At 35.1% G+C, this 25,155-nt stretch overlaps 1 protein-coding gene and 1 long non-coding RNA gene across 2 annotated transcripts in view; one reads left to right on the forward strand and one right to left on the reverse strand.

The window, feature by feature from the left end:
• LOC149784872 (thymocyte nuclear protein 1-like) overlaps positions 1-24,805 on the forward strand; it is a 42,073-nt gene extending 17,268 nt beyond the window's left edge. Inside the window, exons 4-7 of the mRNA XM_089978448.1 lie at positions 6,822-6,914; positions 12,365-12,426; positions 16,604-16,788; positions 18,243-24,805. Coding sequence (XP_089834574.1) covers positions 6,822-6,914; positions 12,365-12,426; positions 16,604-16,788; positions 18,243-18,277 — 375 coding nt within the window. The 3' untranslated portion in view covers positions 18,278-24,805. The remainder of the gene's footprint in view (positions 1-6,821; positions 6,915-12,364; positions 12,427-16,603; positions 16,789-18,242) is intronic.
• Positions 720-2,261, reverse strand: LOC149784873 (uncharacterized). The gene is made up of 3 exons (XR_016425323.1): positions 2,108-2,261; positions 1,313-1,388; positions 720-848 (listed from the first exon to the last, which is right to left on the reverse strand). It is a non-coding gene; the product is annotated as an uncharacterized LOC149784873 (long non-coding RNA).
• Positions 24,806-25,155: the final 350 nt, after the last annotated feature.

The following is a 25,155-nucleotide window of genomic DNA, read 5'->3' on the forward strand; positions in this document are numbered from 1 at the left end:
TGTGTGAATCTTGTTCATTTTATTAACATTTCAGTAATATACAAGTTTTTTTAAAACACCTTTAGTAACATCGTGTAATATTTCAATGACATCTTGAATTTCATGCAAATACCTTTGGTAAGATGTGTGTATGTCGATATATATATATATATATATACACACACACACACAATTACTCAAAGGGTTCATGTGAAAATGATACACAATTCTATAATGCATCTATGGGTGACTGTTCCAGCCTATATACATATATAGTAAGCAAAACCAGCTACGCTGAATTTAAAATTGACAATTTATGTAAGTAGATTTTAAAAGCAGTGCAACAAAGTCCACATTGGCAACTGACTTGCAGCCATTTTGCTTGGAGTTGTCAGAATGATTTAATAATGTAAAGGCCTAGAAAATTCATTTTAATATATCTTACAAAACATTCATATGCATATATACAAACAGGAGAACATACTAATTGAGGTAGAATCTATAACAGAAGAGATCAAGCTTGTCCTTGACAGCTTGCCAAAATTCCCTGTCAAACAGAATAGTCTCAACATGAAAGTCATTTTCCAACCACACACCAAAATCACACCATTCCAGTCCTGTAACTGCCAACTGCATTTGAACTTGGTAGTAGTAGTTGTGGTTTGTCTTCAATTTCAAGGCATCATTAGAGACCGCAAGGTACTTAAGAGATAGTAAAGTGTCTGCAACTGGACATTTAATCTCCAACAAACCATGGGAGGGGTCCTGTTGGGGTTGTAGACTTTACGATCAGGAGTTGCAGCAAGCCAATGACAAAATGGGCTCACAATTATGCCACTTGGGTACAGATTGACATTGTCATTCATTCTCTAGAAGAAAAAAGTTATTTTTTTTATATAAAAACAAACCAAAATCATAAATCGCAATAATTTAAAAGGTGGTTTTGTTTCTTATTCAAATAAAATGTTCCTACACACTGGGGTGTCATTTATGCAATACAAATTATTTTCCTTGATTTCTTAAGCAGGTTTTACAAATTTTTGTTGTTGAAATTTCTTTTAAAAAGGATACAAATCGGATAATTTTCTTTTCTTCTTTTCTTTACAGCATACTCATTTTGTATTCCAAAAGCAATCCTAATTTAGGAAAATAGACAGCCCTGGAAAGTTTATTTGAAGAAATATGATATGGCCAAACTGTATCATAGACAGCATTTATGCAAGATCTGAATTTCAATAATATTTTAAGTGTTGAAATATTAAAAATATCTGTGCATGTTGAATATAATTTTAATAATTTATAATATAAATATGAATGAAAATGACAGGTTTACCTCAACAACATGTGGTGACTCGTTCTTCTTTTGTGATCTAAAACACCGTCCCTTGACAAGGCATTCATTTCCATCTCTGTAAACTGAAAATAAAAGAGAAACTCAGTTTAATAAACAGATTAACATAATATCCCATACATAAAATGACAAAATGTTATATTGTTTAGACACGATTATTCCCTATTATGTTTACTTGATCTAATGTGTGCAGTTACATACTGGGTGTTAAAATTCATCCATCTACCAACACCACAAAACTAATAATAATTATAATCAATGAACAATGAAGAAGTTCACATAAATAAGGGACCAATTTGTGTGTTTGGGGGCAGGGTGCTCTTTGATAATATATATATATATATATATATATATATATATATATATATATATATATATATATATATATATATATATGAATGGATATAAAACAGCTTTGAACAAATAATCCTGCTGTTTTGTGGGTAAATATAAAAATGTCAGGTTGTGTACTTTTGATACATATTAAAATGCAAGGTATGTACCCAAAACTATTTAAAGCGCACCACAAAGTCTCTACTGGTGAGGAAGGGGGTGTGGTTGGTTAAAAGGGCAGTTTGTGTCACTATGCATGTTTTGTAAATGTTTTATTTTGACCGCGTGTTTTGACCACAGTACTGACTGACAGCTGTACATTTAAATCAGACCTACTCAGAAAAAAAAATTATGCTTTAAATAGTTTCATTTCTATATCGTTAACTTGTGTTTTGTGTGCAGTAGAGAAAAAGTACACTCAAGATAGGACGTAAATCAACTTACCTTTAAGAGAATGGACATATCCCTCACTGTAATACTTGAATCCTTTTGTCATCTGTTCATTCCCTGAACTGCTGGAGACACCCGTGATGAAATTCTCAACGAATGTAAAAGAAATATCTGGCAAACAGCTCAGATCGTTACTCGATGTACAGTAAGACGCCATATTTTTTTCTCAGTCTGCCTACCGTAGCCTCGTTTTCGCGATACATTAATATTCATGAGGATCTCATTAAGAATGGTCTATAAGAGGGAGACCACTGTAAATGTTAGTATGGTGTTTGCAGCAAGTACTAAGATATACTCCCTCATCTTACTGTTCTTTATAAAGTCAACCGGGAGTTCTGAAATTTAGTATCACTTGCAGATGCACTTTGACATTCTGCTTTCAAAAATGAATCACACTTCTACACTGTTCTGATCATCACAATAGTCATGTTTTACATTTCATATCTGGAGTAAAATCAGACTTTAAAGAAAGCATTGCCACTGATCATGAACTTTAAAGAAAGCATTGCCACTGATTATGAACTTTAAAGAAAGCATTGCCACTGATTATGAACTTTAAAGAAAGCATTGCCACTGATCATGAACTTTAAAGAAAGCATTGCCACTGATCATGAACTTTAAAAGAAAGCATTGCCACTCATCATGAACTTTAAAGAAAGCATTGCCACTGATCATGAACTTTAAAGAAAGCATTGCCACTGATCATGAACTTTAAAGAAAGCATTGCCACTCATCATGAACTTTAAAGAAAGCATTGCCACTCATCATGAACTTTAAAGAAAGCATTGCCACTCATCATGAACTTTAAAGAAAGCATTGCCACTCATCATGAACTTTAAAGAAAGCATTGCCACTCATCATGAACTTTAAAGAAACCATTGCCACTCATCATGAACTTTAAAGAAAGCATTGCCACTCATCATGAACTTGCCAGTATTTAATAAAGATGGCTCAAACATTCTCATTCTTAATGTGTAATAACTTGTGTTCCTCAGTACGCATTTGTTTGATTTATCTAGCTTGAAACAAATTGGGGTATTATCCTTGTGTACTTTCCTTATGCAGATTATCCTAATGTGCTCTAACACAGCAGTGCTTGTTGGTCTCCCCCTAGATAAATCACCTGTGAAATTTTGGTTGCTTATTTCCTTTGAATTGACTCTTTAACAATCAAGTATATAGACTTCCCATAGAACAATTTTACTCGAGTGCTAAGCAGGATTGTTTATTATTTATACAGGCTATGGGTTATGGACATGTGGTGGTGGTATGTGTGATTTGGATTTGTAACAATGCTTTAACAATTTATCAGTCATATGGCTACGATGTCTGTAGTGTGGCAGTTTATAATGATGTCTAGCACTGGGGCATCATGCCGCATACATGTAGCATCATTTCCCACCCAATCACATTATCCCGACACCAGGCTGACCAGTCCTGACACTAACATCTTAGTGCTGAGAGCCTAGGAAGTCGGCTGTTAGTACCATCGAACCCACAACCTCCCGCATCCAAGGTGGACTCTCTAACCACTAGGCCAGTGGAGCAGTGTGATGTATGGTGGTAACAAAAAGGTTCTGTCCGTGGGTTCCTTCAAATATTACTGAAAATTGTGTTTTCTGAAACACGATGATATCTGGATTTGGAAATCAAAGTTGAATTTTTCACATAATCCATCTTGTAATGGCAGGTATACCACCCACCCACCCCCAGTCCAATCTCTTCAACTACAGCATGTGCACCAAAGCCTAACTCTAGCAAAAAATGCAGTTCTGTTCTTGGAATAATATCCTTAAGCAGAAATGTGTGGACTTGGCATACAGTTGTCACCATTCTTCCTATAAATGCAATGAAAAAACATCATTTAACTGACAGCTCCATAGCATGAGAGTTTGGAGAATGAAAAACATCGTAACTATGTGTCTTTAATATTGCAGAACGCTTTAAACTGTCCAAAATAAAAGGCTATTTGTGTTATTTTTTGAGGAGTCTCTCAAACATAAAAAATGGAAGAGAAATAAATGAATATTCATGTGGAATAGCTGGGATATTGAAACACAAGAGGTCATCACCAGAGACTTTCATGTGAGATATTGGGACATTGAAATGTAAAGGTCATCACCAGAGACTTTCATATGAGATACTTGGCCATTGAAACACAGATCATCACCAGAGACTTTGGATCCAAGTTTGATGGGCATACTGTCTTGCAGTTCAAATCACATAAATATGCATGGCATGATCGAAATAAGCATGGATAGACCATCAGTTATTAGGAAGTTTTAATGCAGAGCCATGCTGGGCAGAATTGTGGTCACTAGCTGATAAATATTGGATCCTATGGACTTCGTATCGTTACATGATGCCATCAAATCGGGTACAGTGATCTATAAATAAAACACATTACTTAAAATGACTATTTGTTCCTAACTGCCTGGAAAAGTTACATGAATGTAGTACAGTACTTAGTGTTTATCTTGACATCCTTGGGCCCTGAGGTAATACTGTTGACAAGAAAAGCTGCTGTCAAGATAAATGTTGGGGAGAGGGGGCTTGTTGTTGTTGTTATGGGGTTTAACGCCATTTTTCAGCACATGATAGGCTATACATAGCAGCCAGTATTAATGGTGGAGGAAGAACCTGGGAAAACCCCGGAAAGAACCACCGACCCATGAGAAGCTACTGGCAAGCTTTCTCACATACCCACATTGGCTGAATCCGAGACTTGAACCGCCGCAGACAGAGGTGAGATGGCAGTGATCCATAACGGGGGGGGGCTGAACAAAATTTTGGCATGTAAGTGAAATTCATCGGTAACTGGTTACTTGTCATCATTGCATAGGATTTACTCTTTGAGAAATATAAACAATGGAAATTTTGATTAAATGAAGACAAACGACAAAACTAGTTTGAAATACACTTATATACTGACAAACTAACATTTGGATTACAGTTCATGCACATGAAAAATCCATGAATTCAGATATAAGTCACATGTTACAAAATTCCTATGTCAGTCACATCCAGCTTGGAAGTATATCCAGTGTATAAACACGTCTATTTAAAAAAAATGATGATCTTGTTTTATGTACTGTATAATCCATTGTCAACCAATATGTGTTGCCACACAAATATAATATGTATTTTCACCAACAACGCGTGGCTGTTTAGTTGTTACAGTGTTTACCAGCTACATGTACTTAAATTGGGCTAGAGTTTGGGCTGCCTCAGTGCCTGAGACAACAAATGTAGACTTCTTAATTGGGCTACCAAGGGAAAGAGACTACTCATATGGAAATGAAAACCTGTCACCACGTTTTGTATTAATTAAGCATTAACTTGTATGTCTGTAAAATACTCACAAATTCCAATGAAAAATGTTTGACCAACTGTAGATGATATTCCTCGACCTTTAAATCCATCACTTTATTATCTGTGTGTCACTAAATTGTATAAATTATTATCTATGTATCACTAAATTGTATAAATTATTTAGATCATTGTTGCCAGTATTGATATTGGAGCCTTTATTTGACTTGTTGATTCCTTCATAGTCATAATTCAAATCATTCAAACAAAAGTGCTGAAACCAACCCAGTTCGTGAGTTGGTGGTTCTTTCCAGGGATTTCCCAGGTTCTTCCTCCACCATTAATACTGGCCACCATGTATAGCCTATCGTGTGCTGAAAAAGGGCATTAAACCCTACAACAACAACAACCAAGCCAGTTACTTGATGCTGCAGATTACGATCATATCTTAAATAGCAACCATATGATTTGACATCATGGTCGTTTTCCTCAGTTCCTAAAGTTTATAATATGGAGTATTCCCTGTAGGTGGCACTACAAAAACCAGCTCAAAATATCAAATGTTTACTGGTTGTATGAAAACATACATCTGTGCAGACGGAGTACAGGTATTTAAATGTGCTTGTATGCAAATCTGTGTAGATGATGTACAGGTATTTAAATGTGCTTGTATGCAAATCTGTGCAGATGGTGTACAGGTATTTAAATGTGCTTGTATGCAAATCTGTAGATGATGTACAGGTATTTAAATGTGCTTGTATGCAAATCTGACTGAAGCATTGAAAAATGTTTCCATTGGAATGCGATAAAGGCATCCAAAAGTGAAGTAAAAGTTTAAGCTCTTGTTAGTACACTCTCTTGATGGAGGCACATTTAAGCAGGATTTTCAGTCTGCAAAGAAATAGAATGTCAAAATATGAAAGATCAAACTCGAAATAGCATATAGAATTATTTCTGATTATGTCAAACATGCTGGAGGAATAATGAATTTTCCAAATACAAATCAGCTTTTGGGCAGTGCTGTAGGAGCCAGACAAAATATGAACAGAAAAAGACATAGCCCAAGCATAAGAAAAGGAAATCCAGTAGAAGTGCTTCAAGGAGTGAAATGTTGGGCCATGATTCTCTTTGAAACTTGCATTAAATCTGTGTTAAAGCAGAAATCAAAGGAAATCTTCAAATTATGGTACAGGCTATTGCTGATAGAAGAAAAGCAAACCAGAAACTTGAAAAGTATGAAGAACTTTGTATATAAACAATTTTGAAAATGGAAAAGCTTGAAATATTAAATAGATGTCCAGATTATGTGGAGAGTAGAGAAAACTGTTCAAAAGATAGTCATCTGACAGATTTTAATCCAAATATGTTGGATTTACACTGCAAATATGTTACTTTTCAGGCAAGAAATTTTATGAATCAGATGAGGGTTGGTCAGCAAGCGTTCTTCTATCACAGCAGCTGCAAAGAGCCTGGGATAGCTGGGATTATGAAGGTCAGTTATTTAGTATTTTGTTTGTTTTTATGATTTTTTTCCCCCACACTATAGTCTCTTGATACTGTAATAACCTCCAGCTATTTTTTCTCTTTCTATTAATGCATCCTGTCTTCCTTTATTCCCAGTGTGCATAAATCCTGCTTCCTCCCTTTGCTGTATAACCACATGATAGTTTACTTGAAGTTGTGCTGTGAAGTGTTGCAACAGCTGTAGTGTACTATGGAATTTGTGTAGTGAAGTGGTATATGTTGCAACAGCTGTAGTGTACTATGGAATTTGTGTAGTGAAGTGGTATATGTTGCAACAGCTGTAGTGTACTATGGAATTTGTGTAGTGAAGTGGTATATGTTGCAACAGCTGCAGTCAGTTTACAGTGGAAGTTGTTCTGTGAAAAATGTTGCAACAGCTGCAGTTCATTTTCTGTTGAAGTTATGCTGTGAACTGTTGCAACAGCTGTAATCAGTTTAATGTGGAAGCTGTGTTGTGAACTGTTGCAACAGCTGTAATCAGTTTAATGTGTAACGTGTGCTATGAAGTGGTACATGTTGCATCATATGTAATAAGTTTAATGTAGAATTTAGGATCTAAAGTGGTATACATTGCAACAGCTGTGATCAGTTTACTGTGGAAGTTGTGCTGTCACGTATATTTTGCAACAGCTGTATCAATTTACTGTGGAAGTTGTGCTGTCAAGTGTTAAATATTGCAACAGCTGTAATTAGTTTACTTGTGCTTATTTCTCACCTGACAAGTTTTTTTAGATGATATAGACAATGGCAAATAAATTCAAGTGCCTTATATCATATTATTTCCACTTATTTTTGAAAACAATATAATGAGGCAGTGCCGCATAAAAAAAATTTGATTATTTTTATTTTCACTTCACAAGAACAGTCGCATTATGAAACTTTTTGGGCCATATCCAGTTTATATTGACTAATGTTTATAGTCAAATATATTTGTTTACTTTAGAATTAATAACTTCTTTGTGCACTATGATCCATGCATTTATTCTGTTTCTTGACAACTTAATTATCACTTTGTACAGTTCTGCATGCACCTTTGTACAGTGTAGTCCCTGTTGAATAATATTTTCATTAAAAAGTATTAAAAAACAAGCCACGAGTCAGAACATCAGTTAGATTGAAATTCTCCTGAACTGAAACTGAAATGTGACACATAAATAGTGTTATCAATTGTTTATTAACCAATAAGTATATGAACCCTTTTGTACATACGGTTTCATCTTGACACCTATCTTTGTTCAGTGCAGGCACCTTTTGATGCCTCTGCTGCATTTCAGTGTAAGACTGTTTGACCTTATCTCTATACCGGCACTTCCTAATGCTTGTAATAAGCAACCACCATTTGGTCAGTTTATCACACCACCTATGGAGTACCCATTGTAGTAAAACTGGAACTTTCAATGACAGCATGTGCTAGTATGTATCATATGAATCATAAATAGACAATCAGAGATAGGAGAACATCAGAAATGTAGCAGGTGACATGTATACTGAGCTATAGTTCACTGGTAGGCGCCAAGAGATAAAGGTCTGCAAACATACAATTTAATTTTATCATAAAGGTTGGAGGTTTGCCTTTGAGCTGATTAAACATTTTTGCAGTTGCTCCACATTTGTGGTTTTAAATCATAGGGTATTTATTCCTATTTGACAGCATCCTCGCATGAAACTCTTTCAAAATATCAAATGATGACAATCTACCATCATATATGGTCACCATTAACATAGAAAGAAAAAATACTTAAAACAACTTCTGAGGAATTTATCACAAGAATTTGACCAGATTTAAATGTAAGCATACTGAGGTGAAGCACTTTAAAATTTGTTCCTTGATTAGATACGGCCACCGTTACTAAAAGTAGACAAATATTTATACAGCTCAAAAGCCTTTCAACGGAATTTGACCAAATTCGACAAAAAGCAACCTGGCTTTTAATTTAATACATATGGTGCTGATCTGCAGTTAAATATAAAGGTATGTACTGGCAGCCTCCCTTAAGGCGTGTAGCACTTTCGACAGAGCAACGTAAAAACGATCATCTTCTACCAGCTATATCGTCATTGTTAGATGAACCACCAGTATTACAATTTATGCTGAAATAAAGTTCATTTCTTGCTCTTTTTAAGTGTTTGTTTGGTTTGTTGATAAAAATAAGAGAATGAACAGTAATTTTCATCTAAAAAAAACGCAGTTTCATTGTTGGGCACGATTCGGTCAGCTGAGCGCCTCGCAGTGAAAGCAAGAAATATTGCCTTCGCTAGGGAAATTCCATTTAAACTCCGAAGTCACCGGGTCAAGACCTAAAAATAGCACCACATGGTAGAGCAGGGAACGGACTTTATTTTCATATATGTTTGAAATGTGCATGTTTAAATTAACTTTTCTTGGTAAGCATTCAAAAAATAGGTTCATTTTTCCGGCTAAATATCTCGGCCATTTTTAAAAATTGATATATGATACCTATATGCGCTGGAAAGCCCATTCTTCGCTGAATTTAATGATATGCATGGCTTCGAGATCTTATTAAAGGCAGCCAATCGCAAGCGTGTAAACCGCAAGGTCATATTCAAATATCTCGAGTCACGCCCTGTGAGGTGATTCCGAATGAAATGGCTGACCTCTCATCGACAGGTGGTCCAGATTTTGGTCTCGTTTGTGAGAAATTGCAAAGCACACTGGTAAGTATTGTTTTTCTTGCTTTTCCAAACATTCATGAATATTTTTATGCATTTCTTTTATTTTAATTTTAATGGATTAAATAAGATACTCTTCTATAAAATGCGTGTATACTGCGACAGGAAGTTCACAATTACCGTATGTTAACCTATCTTGCATTCCGAGACTGCGAGAGTGATTTAATTTTAATAAATAGTAACTACCAATATTGATTCGATGAATTAGTAAAATGAGTGAATAATTAATCATTCTGTTCATAAATATTTTGTTTTTTTTGCCCATTTCCTCACAGTTATTGGACGTTTATAAACCGGAAGTAGGTTTCTGTTGCGATGTATTTCTTCGTTCTGTTGTTTTCATCCAAATATTTTTCTTGGTCGAAGTTTCGTTGTTATTTTTAGTTGGTCTCTCTGGGAAATCAACACTTTTATACTGTTATCATACACAAATAGTAATTAATCTCTGTATGTCTGTCTGTTTCTTTGCTATAAAAATAAATAAAAAAACATTTCCATCCTCCCAATCTAGCAATCAATCATTCAATGTCATGATTTGGTATTATGTATAAATATATCAAAACGTTTTTTGGTAAAGTAAAATAAAACAAAATATGCTCACAAAGTTAAACATTTAAAATTCTACCACCTGAAGATCTCAATCTAGAATATACACAAAAAAAAATATTAAAAGTTTGATAATTTTTGTTTACAATGTTTAAGTTTCAAACTGTGGAAGAAAAAAAATCAGTTTCCCAAATCTTGCACTGATACAGGTCTTATAAATTATTAACTGTGCTGTTTTGCACTTTTACAGAGAATGAAGACTTCCACCGTATGTCTACATGATTGATTAAAAAGGGCAAAGGAGAAAAATAGCCCTTGAGCATCAAGAGCAAGATGTCATCACCTTCAAGTTTTTTGATCCAGCTCCATCAGCTTAAAAGTAAATTTCCGGTCACTTCTGATCAAATTAAAGAACTTTTTGAAAAGATTTGCTCAGCCTCATGTCAAGATGATTTTAGGCATACAGATTTGCAGAAGGAGATACATCATGCGCTGACAGCTGCTGCAGAAGCAAATTTAGAATCAGTTTCTGAATCAGATGTTTTGTTGTTTCTTAAAGTTATCCTGCAGTATTTGTTTTATTGAGATTTTGATATTATGCAAAGCTGACTGGGGATTTTCCAAACAGACATGACATTTTGATATTGAATTTGTTATATAACATGAATTTTTATATTTCAATAAAATTTTGTTATTGGTTGTGCAGATTTTACTTTTTTGTGTGGTTGTATGTTGACGTCATGCCCGGGGGTAGGGAGATGTTTTTTTTAAAATTCTTTTAAATCCATGGAATATAGAATCATTAGATAGATTACAGCAATCTGAACACAATACACCTTAAATTTTAAAAATTGATAAATAAATGGCCAAGATAATGAATTTTTAATATATGTGGCTGTATTTGCCGCTGACCAGTTTGGTGAAGATCGTTAATTTGGGGGGTCTGCTACATTGTTATTTCCGATAATTGAGTTCCCAAAAAAATTGAGCAATGTCTCTGTATAGAATGTAAGAGATCTGGAAAGTTCCAGGCTTAAACTGCAATTAGTTTCGATAATATCAACTACTTAATTTGGCCATTTATGCAATTTGACAAATTTGAAGAAAATCTCTGCATTTTATGAAGAATATTTTTACCCATAACTTTTGAACCAGACGAGGTAGACATGTAATCTTTGTTTTGTTCTTTTAGGTTTATAAAGATCTATCTATTGGTTATAAAATCCACACAGAATTTCTAAGTTGAAATTTTGGCTGCCAGTACATAATAAAGGATATTACTAAAGATAGATAAACCCCGAATTGATGACATTTCAAAATAATGCTCAACAGGAGTTGACCAAATTGTACAGAAAGCATTTTGGCATGAAGCCCTTCAGCTTAATTCAAAATATGCCAACCCATCCTCAGATGGTCACCATTACTATAATTATTTTATCAACTTGCCAAAATCTGCTAAATATAATTTGATCTGATCGAACAGAAGGCATGAATAGCTTTCAGATTTATAAATGATTCAACTATCTCATGTGAGATCAGGCCCACTTGGGTTTCTTGTTTGTTAGCTGTGTCATCTAAAGATTCAGAATGTCTTTTTCTGTTCATATTTTGTTTTATTCTCACCTGCATATGATACTTCTTGGATCAAAAGCCAATCATGTCCCATCTTAAACTCTTAAGCCAATCATGCCCCATCATAAACTTGGATCAAAAGCCAATCATGTCCCATCATAAACTTGGATCAAAAGCAAATCATGTCCCATCATAAACCTGGATCAAAAGCCAATCATGTGCTACCATAAACTCTTAAGCTTCTTTGGTAATTGGAAAAAGATCCATACTGGATGAAAATAAGTGAGAAATAGATGTTTTGGAATTTATTTATTTTTTAAACTGAGGGAAGAAAACTTTTCATTTGACAAAATACAAATACATTGGAGTGATATGTAGAATTACCCTCACACACATAGACAGTTAGCATGAAGGAATGTCTGCATAGTTGGGAAACTAAAAAAAAAATTTTGTCGGTACAGTCTTAATTTCTGATGAGTTTATCATAATGAACACTGAGTTCCACGCCTCACTTGTTTGGTTTTCCTTGATAGAGAGGTACGGTGGTACATGGTATAAATTTTGTATAGCTTAGATTGCAACCTTGTGTTTTTCTTCTTTATATTTTAGATAGTCAAAGAAAGCTATCCTGACCATACACAATTTGACGAGAAAGATCCCCATTATGATCAGTAAGTGCTTACTGTATGAGTTGTCTTTACTTTATACAGTATATTGCTCTATTGTTCTATTGAAAAGGGCATGTCTAACCTACATTGTTATTGAAAAAGTCTTTTGTAATGAAGAAAATTAAATTTATTGGGCAATATATAAGGCTAAGCTGGGTCCATCTATCAGTCTTTTGTGCCACAACTAGCCAATACTAGACAGTGTTGTCTATCATCTAGGTGTTATTAACTGGTGGTAAAGGTTTTTTAAAATATAAATCAATTCATATTTGCATTTTAATCAAGCATTGCACACAACCAGGAACAGCTAGCTGTTGGAGACCCTGGAGTTCCATAGTCAAGGTAATGACGCAGTGAATCAACACACAAGAGGACGGTTAATTTGTCCAGTACTGGGAGTTTTATAGTACCACGAGGACAGTTAATTTGCATACTACTGGCAGGTTTATAGTACCAAGAGGACAGATAATTTGTCCATTGCTGGCAGTTTAGTATTTTAATTTTATTTGCAAGAAATCTCTGTTAATTAGTATTACCTAAGATTACAGAATATATCAACTTTAAAAAGATTCCCCCAGCTACCTTCTTTGGTTTTCTCCATCTTCCCTAGCACCTTGTAATTTAAGCTTCTTGGGTGGATCTCTGAGGGTAAGGATTTCTTCAGGGGCAATGTCAGTTGGATCAGCTGTCTTCTGGGAAAGGCGCTTGACTTACATTTTCTGTGTATAATAATAATGATGATGGCTTTGTACAGTGCTTCATCTTTAAAAGCTCTAAGTGCTTTACAGTATTAATTACCACATGAGGACATGTATATAGAAAAGATTACAAAAACAAACACTGTGAAATTGCAAACAAAAGCATTTTGAAAATAGTTCAGGACAAGGAAATTTTTAGTTTTAAGGCATTTCTTGCAGTCAAAATATATGAGATTTTAGAACACTCTTGAATGAGATAACAGTTTCATAGACATGATAATTCAATAGATGGAGCAGTCTTTCGTCTCAGATTAGGTCGTTAGTGCTACTTGCACGTTCAATATGGCAACCACAGTGGCCATCTTGAAAATTTCTTACAGCATTTATTTGGTTCTTAAAGGAAATGGTGCCAATGTCTCAAATTGCCAAAAAAAGAAATCCCTATTGGCAGCAAAATACACCATCTGGATATCTTTGTGGCGACAACATTTTTGGCTGTTAAAAACTGTATGTACAGTCTTGGGTTTGGAGTTGAGAAATTCAAAGGCGCCATGACAGGAAGCCGCAAACTTGGATATAAAATTGCACTGGAATCTGTTGTTACATAAAACAAATCCTTTGTTCATATTGACAAACAACCATAACACTGCATTGTTATATCATAATCTGCTTAATATATGCTGATGTCTGGCCTTTTTACTCTGTGCTGTAATATAACCCAAATAGTCATGATACCTGAATAGCTACATTTGACCACCTCTGAAATGGGAAGGGGAATGACTTCAATTTACAATTTACCAGAAAAATGTATCAGAAAAAAATAGTTTTGCTGAAACTTCAAAGAAAACTGATTATCTTTGAAGAATTGATCATTCTATATATACACTAAACAAATGGGAAGAAAATTCTGTCTCTGTCAATATTTTACAATTGTTTGATTTTGCCACAGCAATAACAAATGGGCATTTGTTTGGTCATTCAAAGGGCGCCTTAAATAACACATTAACTTTCATCAAAGCAAGTCAGAGACCTTTGATCACAGAAAGTCAGCAACAAACTTAACTAAAAGCATTGTTTCATTTTTCATAGTAATTGGAACATTGTGCCATGAAAGTTTTCTGTTTGCAATCAAAAAGTTTATGCTTATGATTGCTACCAATGGTGGTTTAAAACCCCAGTTAAAGTTCCAATATTTTCAAACAATAGATATTTGGCCTTCAAGTTAAATGAAGTTGGGACATCTTGCGAGAATGTTAAAACTTTATAATTTGTTCACATGTTTTTATTTCCCTGTGAATAGCCTCATCCCCTATGTAGCCTCAGCATCGTGGTAGTTGTCTCCGAATGATCCAAATCTACACCAATTTAAGTACATGTACATGTAGCATATAAACAACTATACAGCCATGTGCTACTAGGATAATAAATATCAGAATGAATTATTTCGAGAAACGTGTTTGTTGACAATGTGAAACATGTTTGTTGACAATGTGAAACATGTTTCTTGACAATGGGATATTGATCAAACGAGGACTAACATTTTTTATATATACATTTAGTTGTGTTTTCTAACTGGATTTGACCGATGAATTTTCTAACATATGATCGAATACTCAAATTCATGGATTTTTCATATGCATGTATATTATTTAACACATTGTGGAGTGTACTACACAAATGTAAGTTGTCAGTATACAAGTTTATTTCAGACTAGTTGTCTTCATTTAATCATAATTTCCATTTTTCTCTTGTGTAAATCCTAGTCACCGATGACAGGTCATGTCTTAAAAATTTCGCTTGGGTGCGAAATTTAAATTTATTTTCAAGCCCCCGCCCCCTTATTTATCTAAACACCCGCTTATGTCGACAACATTACTTTGGTCCTGAGAATGTTAAGAAAATAGATAGTACTGTATTATGAAAATGGTGACATTTTTTTGAAAAAGTGGCGACAAAATATTGAGGTTGGCAATTTTTGGGGCGATATTCAACATGGCCACCATGGCAGCTATCTTGAAAATTATGTTATCATTATTTCTTCAAAATGGAAAATTAACAACACGGGGTGTCTACCAGAAGACTTCTTACAATGTTTTACTGGTATTAAATGAAAACGTTGTCAATCTGATATCCAGTATGACCACCACAGCAGCTAATTTGAAAATCATTTTACTGATGAAGAATATCTGAGATGGTTTCAGCACTTAGCAGTTAAAAGGAAGAAAATGTTTTATCTGGAAATGCTAGGAAGTCTTCTTGGAATTGCTATAAAGTCTTCTTGGAAATGCTAGGAAGTCTTCTTGGAATTGATAGGAAGTCTTCTTGGAATTGATAGGAAGTCTTCTTGGAAATGCTAGGAAGTCTTCTTGGAACTGCTAGGTAGTCTTCTTGGAAATGCTAGGAAGTCTTCTTGGTCACTAGAGCATCAGTCCCTTCAAGAGACTCTTGTTATATGAACAATACATTTACACAGGTTTTTAACTTTTACTTTTAAATTTGACATATATATTTTAATGTGGCGTGTAATATTAACAGCTGATGTTTCTGTATCTGCACTGATCCTTTCGATTCATGAGTGTTCTACCATGACCACAGCAGATCTGCATGGACATGCATGAAACACAGCAGCTTGCACAGTTGTTTTCTCTGGCCCCCAACTGTTCATTGGCATTTCCTGGATAACTGTGGATTTGCATTATTTTTTGGACATTGGTGATTGCGCTGATACTCTCTACACATGCATCACAGCCAAGGAAAATGTTTTGTATATCAAGACAGAAAGCAATGCAAAGTCACATGGGGTGGGGGAGACTGATTCATCAAGTTTTATTGTCATCTTCTTCATAGTTGTTTTAGCACTTGGCATGAAACAGGAATCCCAGTCGGACATTTGCTGACACTATGATCATGCATGCCAGCTTTTTTTCTATACATGCAATAAAGAAAACTAGGGAGTTGTTTTAAAATTTATGTAAAAGTACCCCTACCCATGTATTCCCACCACAGAGACAAGCTCAAAGTTCCAAAACTGATGGTAGAATGAATGATTTATAAAGAGTTTGATGACATTACATACTGTATTTACTGTATATATTGGGACACTATATTTCTTGGGACACCATGATAATTTTTACATGTCACAATATATACGATACTTATTATAACACAGTATACCCACACTTCTTTTAACTTGCAGGGGAGGGGGAAAAGCTGTATACTATGTGTATGCAATCCTGAACTACCCACACTTCTTTTATCTTGCAGGGGAGGGGGGAAAGCTGTATACTATGTGTATGCAATCCTGAACTACCTTTTCCTTTTGTACATGAAGAAGAGCATCAAATAAAAAACATTTCATGGCTGCACTCATTTTTTTTTTATGATAGCAATATGTCTATGGTGTTTTTGGTCACACTTTCATAATTTCTCAAAGATTTTTTTACTTACCTCTTGTTTTTCTTGAAAAACTTCTAAATTTTCAGAACCAGCTTTAAGGACAAACCACGTTGGTTCATGGTGGACATTCAGTATGAGCGAATGTTGAAAAGGTACATTCCCCTCTCAGAGCTGAAGGCCCTGCATCACAAACACAAGGAAGAGGGTGGGCCACTTGAGAACATGGCTCTTTTCACCAGTGCTAGGCTTTCAGTTCAACCAGTCACACAGGGTAACATTTTGTTTTAGTAGCAGTAGTAGTGACTTATAGTGCTAACTTTTCTTTTTATCTGTCTATCTGCTGCACCTTTGTTAGGTTTTGTGTTCAGGTCAGTTTTCAGGCACTGCAATGGAGCATTCTTTGTAAAGACAACTGATTCAGTGGATATTTGACAATATGGTAGTCCTGCAGTAAATTTTCACACCAATCAGAGCCTTGATAAAGCTTCATTGCTTTTAACTGGAGCATCTACATAACATTACTAGTCTCAGTTATATCTGATATTTATACAGTAAACCTCCACCCCACCCCCACATTGATTTTAGCACGTCCATAGTGGAGATATCATGTTGGACATGCTGTCTCAATGTTTTGACCTTGGGGTGAAGGTTGTTCATTTTTTTAGCTTTAGTGGTCATAGATGAAGAGAGCTTTCAGGATGGTCTGTAGTCTATCTGTCTGTTAGTGCAAGTTTGTTATCACTACTCATAAAATGTTTGGAGAATTACCATGAAACTTTACACACACATAGGTCCAAATGAAAATGCCTTGTTGGTCCAAATGAAAATGCCTTGTTGTCCAAATGAAAATGTTTGATACCTCATATGACCACCTAAAATCTTATTCCTCCTGAATGTAAGGTTGCCATGAGGTTTTCAGCAAAAGGCTTTTAATATCTTGTTAGTAATATATAAAAATGGTGCTGCTTGAACATCCAATAAGACCGCCACAGCAGCCATCTTGAAAATATTACTACTACTCCTCCTGATTTGATAACTGTATCACCATGTGGTGTTTGCAGAATGACCCGTGGTATCATGTGTAGTTGGTTCTAAATGAAAATGGTGGCTCCGACATCCAATATAGCCACGACATTGGTCTTCTTGAAAATTTTGTTATCACTACTCTTGAATGAGTTGTCATTTCAGCATCAGGTTTTCACTGAAAGACTTTTCATGATGTCTAGTTAGTGATGGTGCTGAGCCTACCTCTGATAAGAAAGCCACAATGGCCATCTTGAAAATTTTGCTATAGCTACATCTCCTTGATGACAGGTCATATCAATATTGTGTTTTAACCAAAAGCCTTATTATAATGTTTATTTGGTCCTAAATGGAGATGGTGCCAATCTTGTATCTAATTTGGCCATTGTTGCAGCCATCTTGAAAATCTTCTTATTGTTTCCCCAAAATAGAAAATCATAGCATGGCATTTCCACCAGAAGAGTTTTCATCATGTCCTGCTAATCCCGAATGATAATGGTGCCAATCTGACAGCCACAGGAGCTAATTTGAAAATCTTGTTATTGTTGAAGATTATTAGAAATGATTTCAACACTCAGTAGTTACGAGGAAGAAATGGCCTCATCTTGATTCCTGGAAGTTCTTTTCAGCCAATAGATTAGTCCCTTTGAGGGACTTTTTATAAGCTGGACTCAACATGGCCTTTTTGTTTATTCTTTTCAGAGGAATGGGATTTTATTATTTCGCTGGAGAAGTGATTGTTCATGACCTTGGTATATGATGGCCTCAGATGCATGAAAATTACAGCAGCCAGCTTCCTGACAGAACCTAAATAGAATTTTGTTAATGAAAAATTTAAAGATGTTTGTAAGAAATTGCATTTCAAAATGCATTTTTGTGCTGTTTATGTGAGTATATATGCCAGTAAGCCATTCTGTTTACATGTACATTTCAGTCTATACCTGTTTCCAGTTAAAATCAGTCTCAAAAATCTCAAAAGAATTGTATATATTGGCATACAATCATGGGCACCCACATGATTTTTTGCAAGGGGGGGGGTCAGTCACAGCTGGGAGAGTTAGTTGCATAGTTCTGTGAGTAAGCAGTCTGAAACTGATTTCAGGGGGTGGGGGATGTGACCTCCCTTGACCTATGCTGCAGGTGCTCATGCATACAATTTAATGCATGTACAATCAGTTAATTATGTGTATTAAGTGACCTCTGCTATGAGCATCCACCTGTTGTATTTGACCAATACGATAGTGTATGAATTAAGTTTATTATATAAATGTACTGGCATGGGTGACCATGGCAAAATATGTCTTACTATACTACTAGGAATGAATGTACCATGAAAACAGTAATAAACACTATAGACATTCAGTTCTTGGCAACCACATTTGTGAGTAGAGTCTGCAGATTGTTTCAAACCAATATGGAAAAAGCACCTAAATGATTGAAAAAGATCAATCTGGTTACCAGTTTTATTAGAGCTGTAATATAAAGTTGTATGCCAAAAACCATAAACTAGTCTTATGTACATGTCACAAACCACCATTGTAGTACCATAGTTATCAAAGTCCCTATTGTGATTAGTCTTTAAAGGATTTATAGGTTACTGCATTTGTATGGGAAAATATGAATGAGGTTTTTGGATGGAAATACTGCATGACCTTGGGAGTGCAATATATCCATCCAACAAAACGAGTAACCTTTTTATTTTTGTTTAACCCTTTCATCACTAAGTATCTTTGGGAGCATCGAGTCCTCAACACTAAGTAACTTTGCAGTTGTAAAACAAAATGACTTGTGTATTTTGAAATAACATAACTTTGCCAATTTTAAAGATATCTGGCTGGATTAGGTGTCAAAATCAAGGTTAAAAATCAAATTTTATGACTGATTGACTAAAATGTGCATATCTGTTAAAACTGTTAAAATACAGGTGCAAACAGGTAATACAACAGGTAAAATACAAGTAATTATCTACTTACCTCTTAGAAAACTTTGAAAGTTCCCAGAACTTGTTCAATTGACCCTAGATGTACTCAGAATAATTCCAGTAGCAACACATGTCTTTCTTTCAGGTAATTGACAGGTAGAAGCTTGTCAAATTCTAGTCAAAGTTAATTGGGAGTAAAACAATAAATTTCACAAAGCTGTTTTTCTTTTTATCTTCAACTAAAATAAAACTAATAACACCAGCATAATAATTGAATTTATAGAAGAATCTAGCATTTATTATGTCTGTACATGTAATATTTATTCATTTGTCACCTGCAGACTACATGGGTAAGTATTCACTGCTAGTAATACATGTTTGTATGAAAGTCCACAAAACAGGTACTCTTGGCATTTACACACAGTGGAACTTTGCATTTGTCACACATCAGTGTAGTTTTGGAGCGCTTGATGGCATTATCTGTCATAGACACACCTGGATGATGGACTTGTAGTTTTTGTGCTTCTTGTTGCAGACTTCACAGTCTGTCAGCACTCCCACTTGGCACAGGCCAGTGTGCTTTCTCATCCTGTCTTTCTTCATCAATGTTCAGTTGTCTTGGTCTTTTGAAGGCTCTTTTTACTTGACCATTATTTCCAATCAGCTCATGGGCTACATCCATGCGAAATGACAACAAGTCTCTTGCCCTATTTCCGGGTGGATTATGGTCTACAACTGTACCCTCCAAGACAAAGGCATTGTACAATGCACACTGTCTCAATTTTATCTCTATCCGACGATACCATTGCATGGTTTTCTTTTCTTTATTCAATCTTGTGCTCTGGTCTAACCTGTCTATACCTCCCATGTATTTGGCATAATCTGTCACTGTATGTGTACAAGGAAGCTGAGTTCTTGTTCCATCTTTATTCCGCCGCTCTGTAGTTTGATCTGCTACTGGTCGGTGACATGATGAAAGATAGTGGACAATACAATTGTCTTTCCAGTAGGATGCTAGCAATGGCCCACTTATGAGCCAGTTTGACGTTCCTTTACACATTTTTCTAGCAGCAGCATTTGATTGTACCAGGGCTTTAGGATAATCTTTATGATTTGTTCTTATTGTTCCACACAGGTATGTTTTCCATTGGTACAGGTAATCAGCCAGGTGAAGGCTTGTATAGAAATTGTCAGTGTATATGTCACAGCCCTTCATTTCACTTGGTTTGGTAAGAGCAATTATCACCTTAGATGACAGATCAAGGTTTCCATTCACAACTTCTGCATTTTTGCCAACATAAACCTCAAAATTATAGCAATATGATGTCAGTGCATCTGCCAGAACCCATATCTTTATTCCAAACTGAACCGGCTTATCTTTCATGTATTGTTTCTAGCTCAGTCTCCCTTTAAAAGGTACCATTGCTTCGTCAGCTGTAAGTTGTTTGTGAGGGACGTATTCAGACTGGAATGCATGTCTTAAATGGTCTAACAAATATCTCACCTTGTGTAATCTGCAACACACCTGTCATCATGGAAGCGCAGGTAGTGTCTGATCTGAGAAAATCGATCTCTGGACATAACTTGGCCAATTTTGGATCCCAGAAGCCAGTGCTTATCACTTTCCAACCAATACAATTCATCCCTGGCAAATTTCATGGTGTCCATAATAATTAAAATTCCATAAAATACCTTGATTTCGTCCAAGGTAAGATCTGTGCACACACTTGTATTGCCTCTGGCACGTTTGAACGTCGCATTCATATTCATCAGACAGACACTGTTTCCAAAAACTTAATCTGAATAGAATATTTGGAAATATTCTAAAGCTTTTCTGGAGCCATCTAACACTCAGGTGGGTCCAGCTCTCTCAGAAAACTGAAACAAATCACATGGAGCGTACACTTCCTCCGGTTCAAAACCTTCAAAGTCCTCTTCATCGTCATCACTGTCACCCACAAGTGCATTCCATTGCCTCTCCAGATGCCTTCTCTCATTTTCATCCAACTTTACAAGGTCGAAATTCTCTGATACTTCTAAATCTGACACTTCACTCTCATCTGAACTTTCTTCGAACTCCGCCATTTTTGATAAAAATTTCACCATTCGGAAGAGTCGCTAAAAGTGCCTACTTTGTTCAATATTTCTGGTTGTATACAAGCTAAACTCACAAGATAATCCAAATATAATATTACATTGCAAGTAGGAAGTTATTAGAGGTATCCCAAAATTTATATAGTCGGGTACTATAACATTAGAGAAGAACACTGCCCCAGACCGGTAAAGCGGTCTATAGTGTTTGGGGACTTACTTCCCCTGGACCGGTAAACCGGTCCATAGTGTTGAAAGGGTTAACTATCTAAGGCTTAATAATAAAATACATTACAGGAAACAGTGTATTTGATTTATGCTTTATTCCAAAATAAATTCACAACCATAGGTTCTTCAATACACAGTAACAATATTCATGCGCATATAGCTCCGCCCACCGACCTTTTAACTTCATAGCATACCATGTGCTCAGTCACTCATTTGAAAAAGAAATCCGATTTTGCTCCATCTGAAATTTAAATTTAAAGTCATATTACGAATGACTGCACCATTGAACAAAGTTCCCAGCTGGTCAGGAATGGAGGAAATAAGTTGTTCTGTCAATCCAGCTAAATTCTGATTATCTCCTTTTGGGTGTTTTCCGCAAGATGTACATGGGACTTGAAGGACTGGCATTGACAACAAGCTGCATAACTGTTTCTGTTCTGCCATGGATAATTTGGAATCGTAAGCTGGAAAAATATGAAAGTTTTTAAATCTAAATTCTGAGTAAGATGCTGGATTCGACATTGTTTTTTAGAGAACAACAAATTCTTTTCGTTTTGGAGTGCAGTACAGTCTACTTTGTAATGTGATTTTGGTTTCAAAAATGTAGTCTGGATTATAGGCTTACAGATTACAGTACATTTCCGCGATGTGGATCAGTATTTGGAAAACAACTTATTTCTTATTACCAGAAAGAGCCCACAATATTTTTAGGAGATCAAAGATGCAAAAAGGCAAGTAGATTTATTCTCATTATTATTACCAGTTATAGAAGACATATTTTTATGCTCAGTCACTTCCACGATCTTTGTTGGAGGGACACCAGCTTTCGACAGGGTTGTTACAGTAGTCTTCCTTACTGAATGGTTGGTAATTCTCCCCTGGATTTCTGCCCTTTCTGCAGCTCATTTCATCAGAGTTCCTAGTTGATTAACCCCCATTGGTCTCGGATGATACCTGCAATTTTTAATATTTTGTCCAGTAAAATATATTTTTTATATTTTTTAAATGCACATGTTCATAAAAATCTGTTTTCGTATATTTTGCAAGGTTGTTTGATGCATTTCTTTGTGAAAATTGTTTGGTATTCACAGAGTACAAAATTTATTAGATATTTTTCCTATATTTTTTGTTTACTTTGATATAATTTTATTTTCATTTATTCTTTTTATTGTTGGAATATTTTTGCGAATATTGTTTCTTTATTTATATTTCTATTTTAAATAAGGACATTAATTTAATCTTTGGAAATATAATTACCATATCTGGGAAGTTTCTGTCAGTTTCTGCATTGGAATTGGTGTCAAATAAAAGGGACTGTCGGCATCCATCATTTCCAATGGCTTTTGTTTCAAATATTGCAGGTAAAGATGAACAGGGTCTTACTCTGGTGTTGTTCCATTAGAACAAATGCAAGGTATTGTTAATCTGTAGTCATCCTTCCCAGTACCCTCAAAGGTTTTGCTATCCCTCTCAGCATATTGAAGATATTTTGTACCGGATGAATCTGTGAAAACTGATACATCTCCAAACTTTAATTTTCTGTGCTCGTCTCGGCCTCTAAATCCAAACATTTTTCCAAAAAAGTAGAACAAAGGAAAATTGCAAAGCAGTTGGCATGTGAGAGCCCATTTCAACGGCTGAAAATAAAGTGTCTTCATCATTGTAGCTCATCTGCTTTGATGCTCTTGCTTTTCTTCCAAAACCAGCCTTCTTCAGTTGCATTTTTTAAGAATTTAGTGCTTCAATTGATTTCTGAAATGGATGGTCTCTAAGAGAGACAGGATACCCTTTAGCCTTAAAATGTCATTCAGTGCTGTTTCTTACGGAATCTAAAAAGCATAGCTCATACTCAGAACCATTGACTTTGCGAATCGTTATAAACATCTCAGCTAAATACGTGTTTAAATGACAACATATGATATTTTCAATGCAGCATGTCTCACGTTTGTTATCATACAGCCATCGCTGCACATTTCTGATATCACGTTCAGTTGCCTGCTTTGTTGAAAGATTCTTTTGTGATTCTGTGAATTCATCCACATTGTCAACTTTAGCATCTCTACACTCAAATGGCTCAAACAGCTGGTTTACTTCATCCACTGACAAAATAAAATAAATCACAAGTGCTGGCATATGTGTCCAATTTTGTTTACAATAGAAAGAAGTTATGCACATGAATGCTATAATTATGTGTATTGGCACGCAAGTTTAGTATCGGGTAATCTTGCACAATTCTGACAATGTAAAGTTAACGAAGGAAAAATAAGCACATAATAGTACGAGTTATAGACACACGGTCAGTTAAAAGGTTTGTATTGTGTATCATTTGGGAAAACCCATACAGTGCCAATAATGTGAGATCTTCTCACCCTACTTTCACTGTAGCATACATTGCTACCATAAATTATTTTGTCTGTGGAGTTAAAATACATAATAAGCAATGAGTAACTTATTTGTCTTTTATAGCACATCAGATGCTACCTTAAATCATTTTGTCTGTGGAGTTTAAATACATAATAAGCAATGAGTGACTAATTTGTCTTTTATAGCACATCAGATGTTACCTTAAATCATTTTGTATGTGGAGTTAAAATACATAATAAGCAATGAGTGACTAATTTGTCTTTTATAGCACATCAGATGTTACCTTAAATCATTTTGTATGTGGAGTTAAAATACATAATAAGCAATGAGCGACTTATTTGTCTTTTATAGCACATCAGATGCTACCTTAAATCATTTTGTCTGTGGAGTTAAAATACATAATAAGCAATGAGTGACTTATTTGTCTTTTATAGCACATCAGATGCTACCTTAAATCATTTTGTCTGTGGAGTTAAAATGCATAATAAGCAATGAGTGACTTATTTGTCTTTTATAGCACATCAGATGCTACCTTAAATCATTTTGTCTGTGGAGTTAAAATACATAATAAGCAATGAGTGACTTATTTGTCTTTTATAGCACATCAGATGCTACCTTAAATCATTTTGTCTGTGGAGTTAAAATACATAATAAGCAATGAGTGACTTATTTGTCTTTTATTGCACATCAGATGCTACCTTAAATCATTTTGTCTGTGGAGTTAAAATGCATAATAAGCAATGAGTGACTTATTTGTCTTTTATAGCAAATCAGATGTTACCTTAAATCATTTTGTATGTGGAGCTACAGTACATAATAAATGCGATGAGTGAGGTATTTGTCTTTTGTAGCATATCAGATGCTACCTTAAATTATTTTGTCTGTGGAGTTACAATACATAATGAATGCAATGAATGAGTTATTTATCTTTTATAGCACATCAGATGCTACCTTAAATCATTTTGTCTGTGGAGTTACAATACATAATGCAATGAGCGAGTTATTTATCTT

Source organism: Sinohyriopsis cumingii, chromosome 13 (assembly GCF_028554795.1).
Source record: "Sinohyriopsis cumingii isolate HCF-2022 chromosome 13, ASM2855479v2, whole genome shotgun sequence".
NCBI lineage: Eukaryota > Metazoa > Mollusca > Bivalvia > Unionida > Unionidae > Sinohyriopsis > Sinohyriopsis cumingii.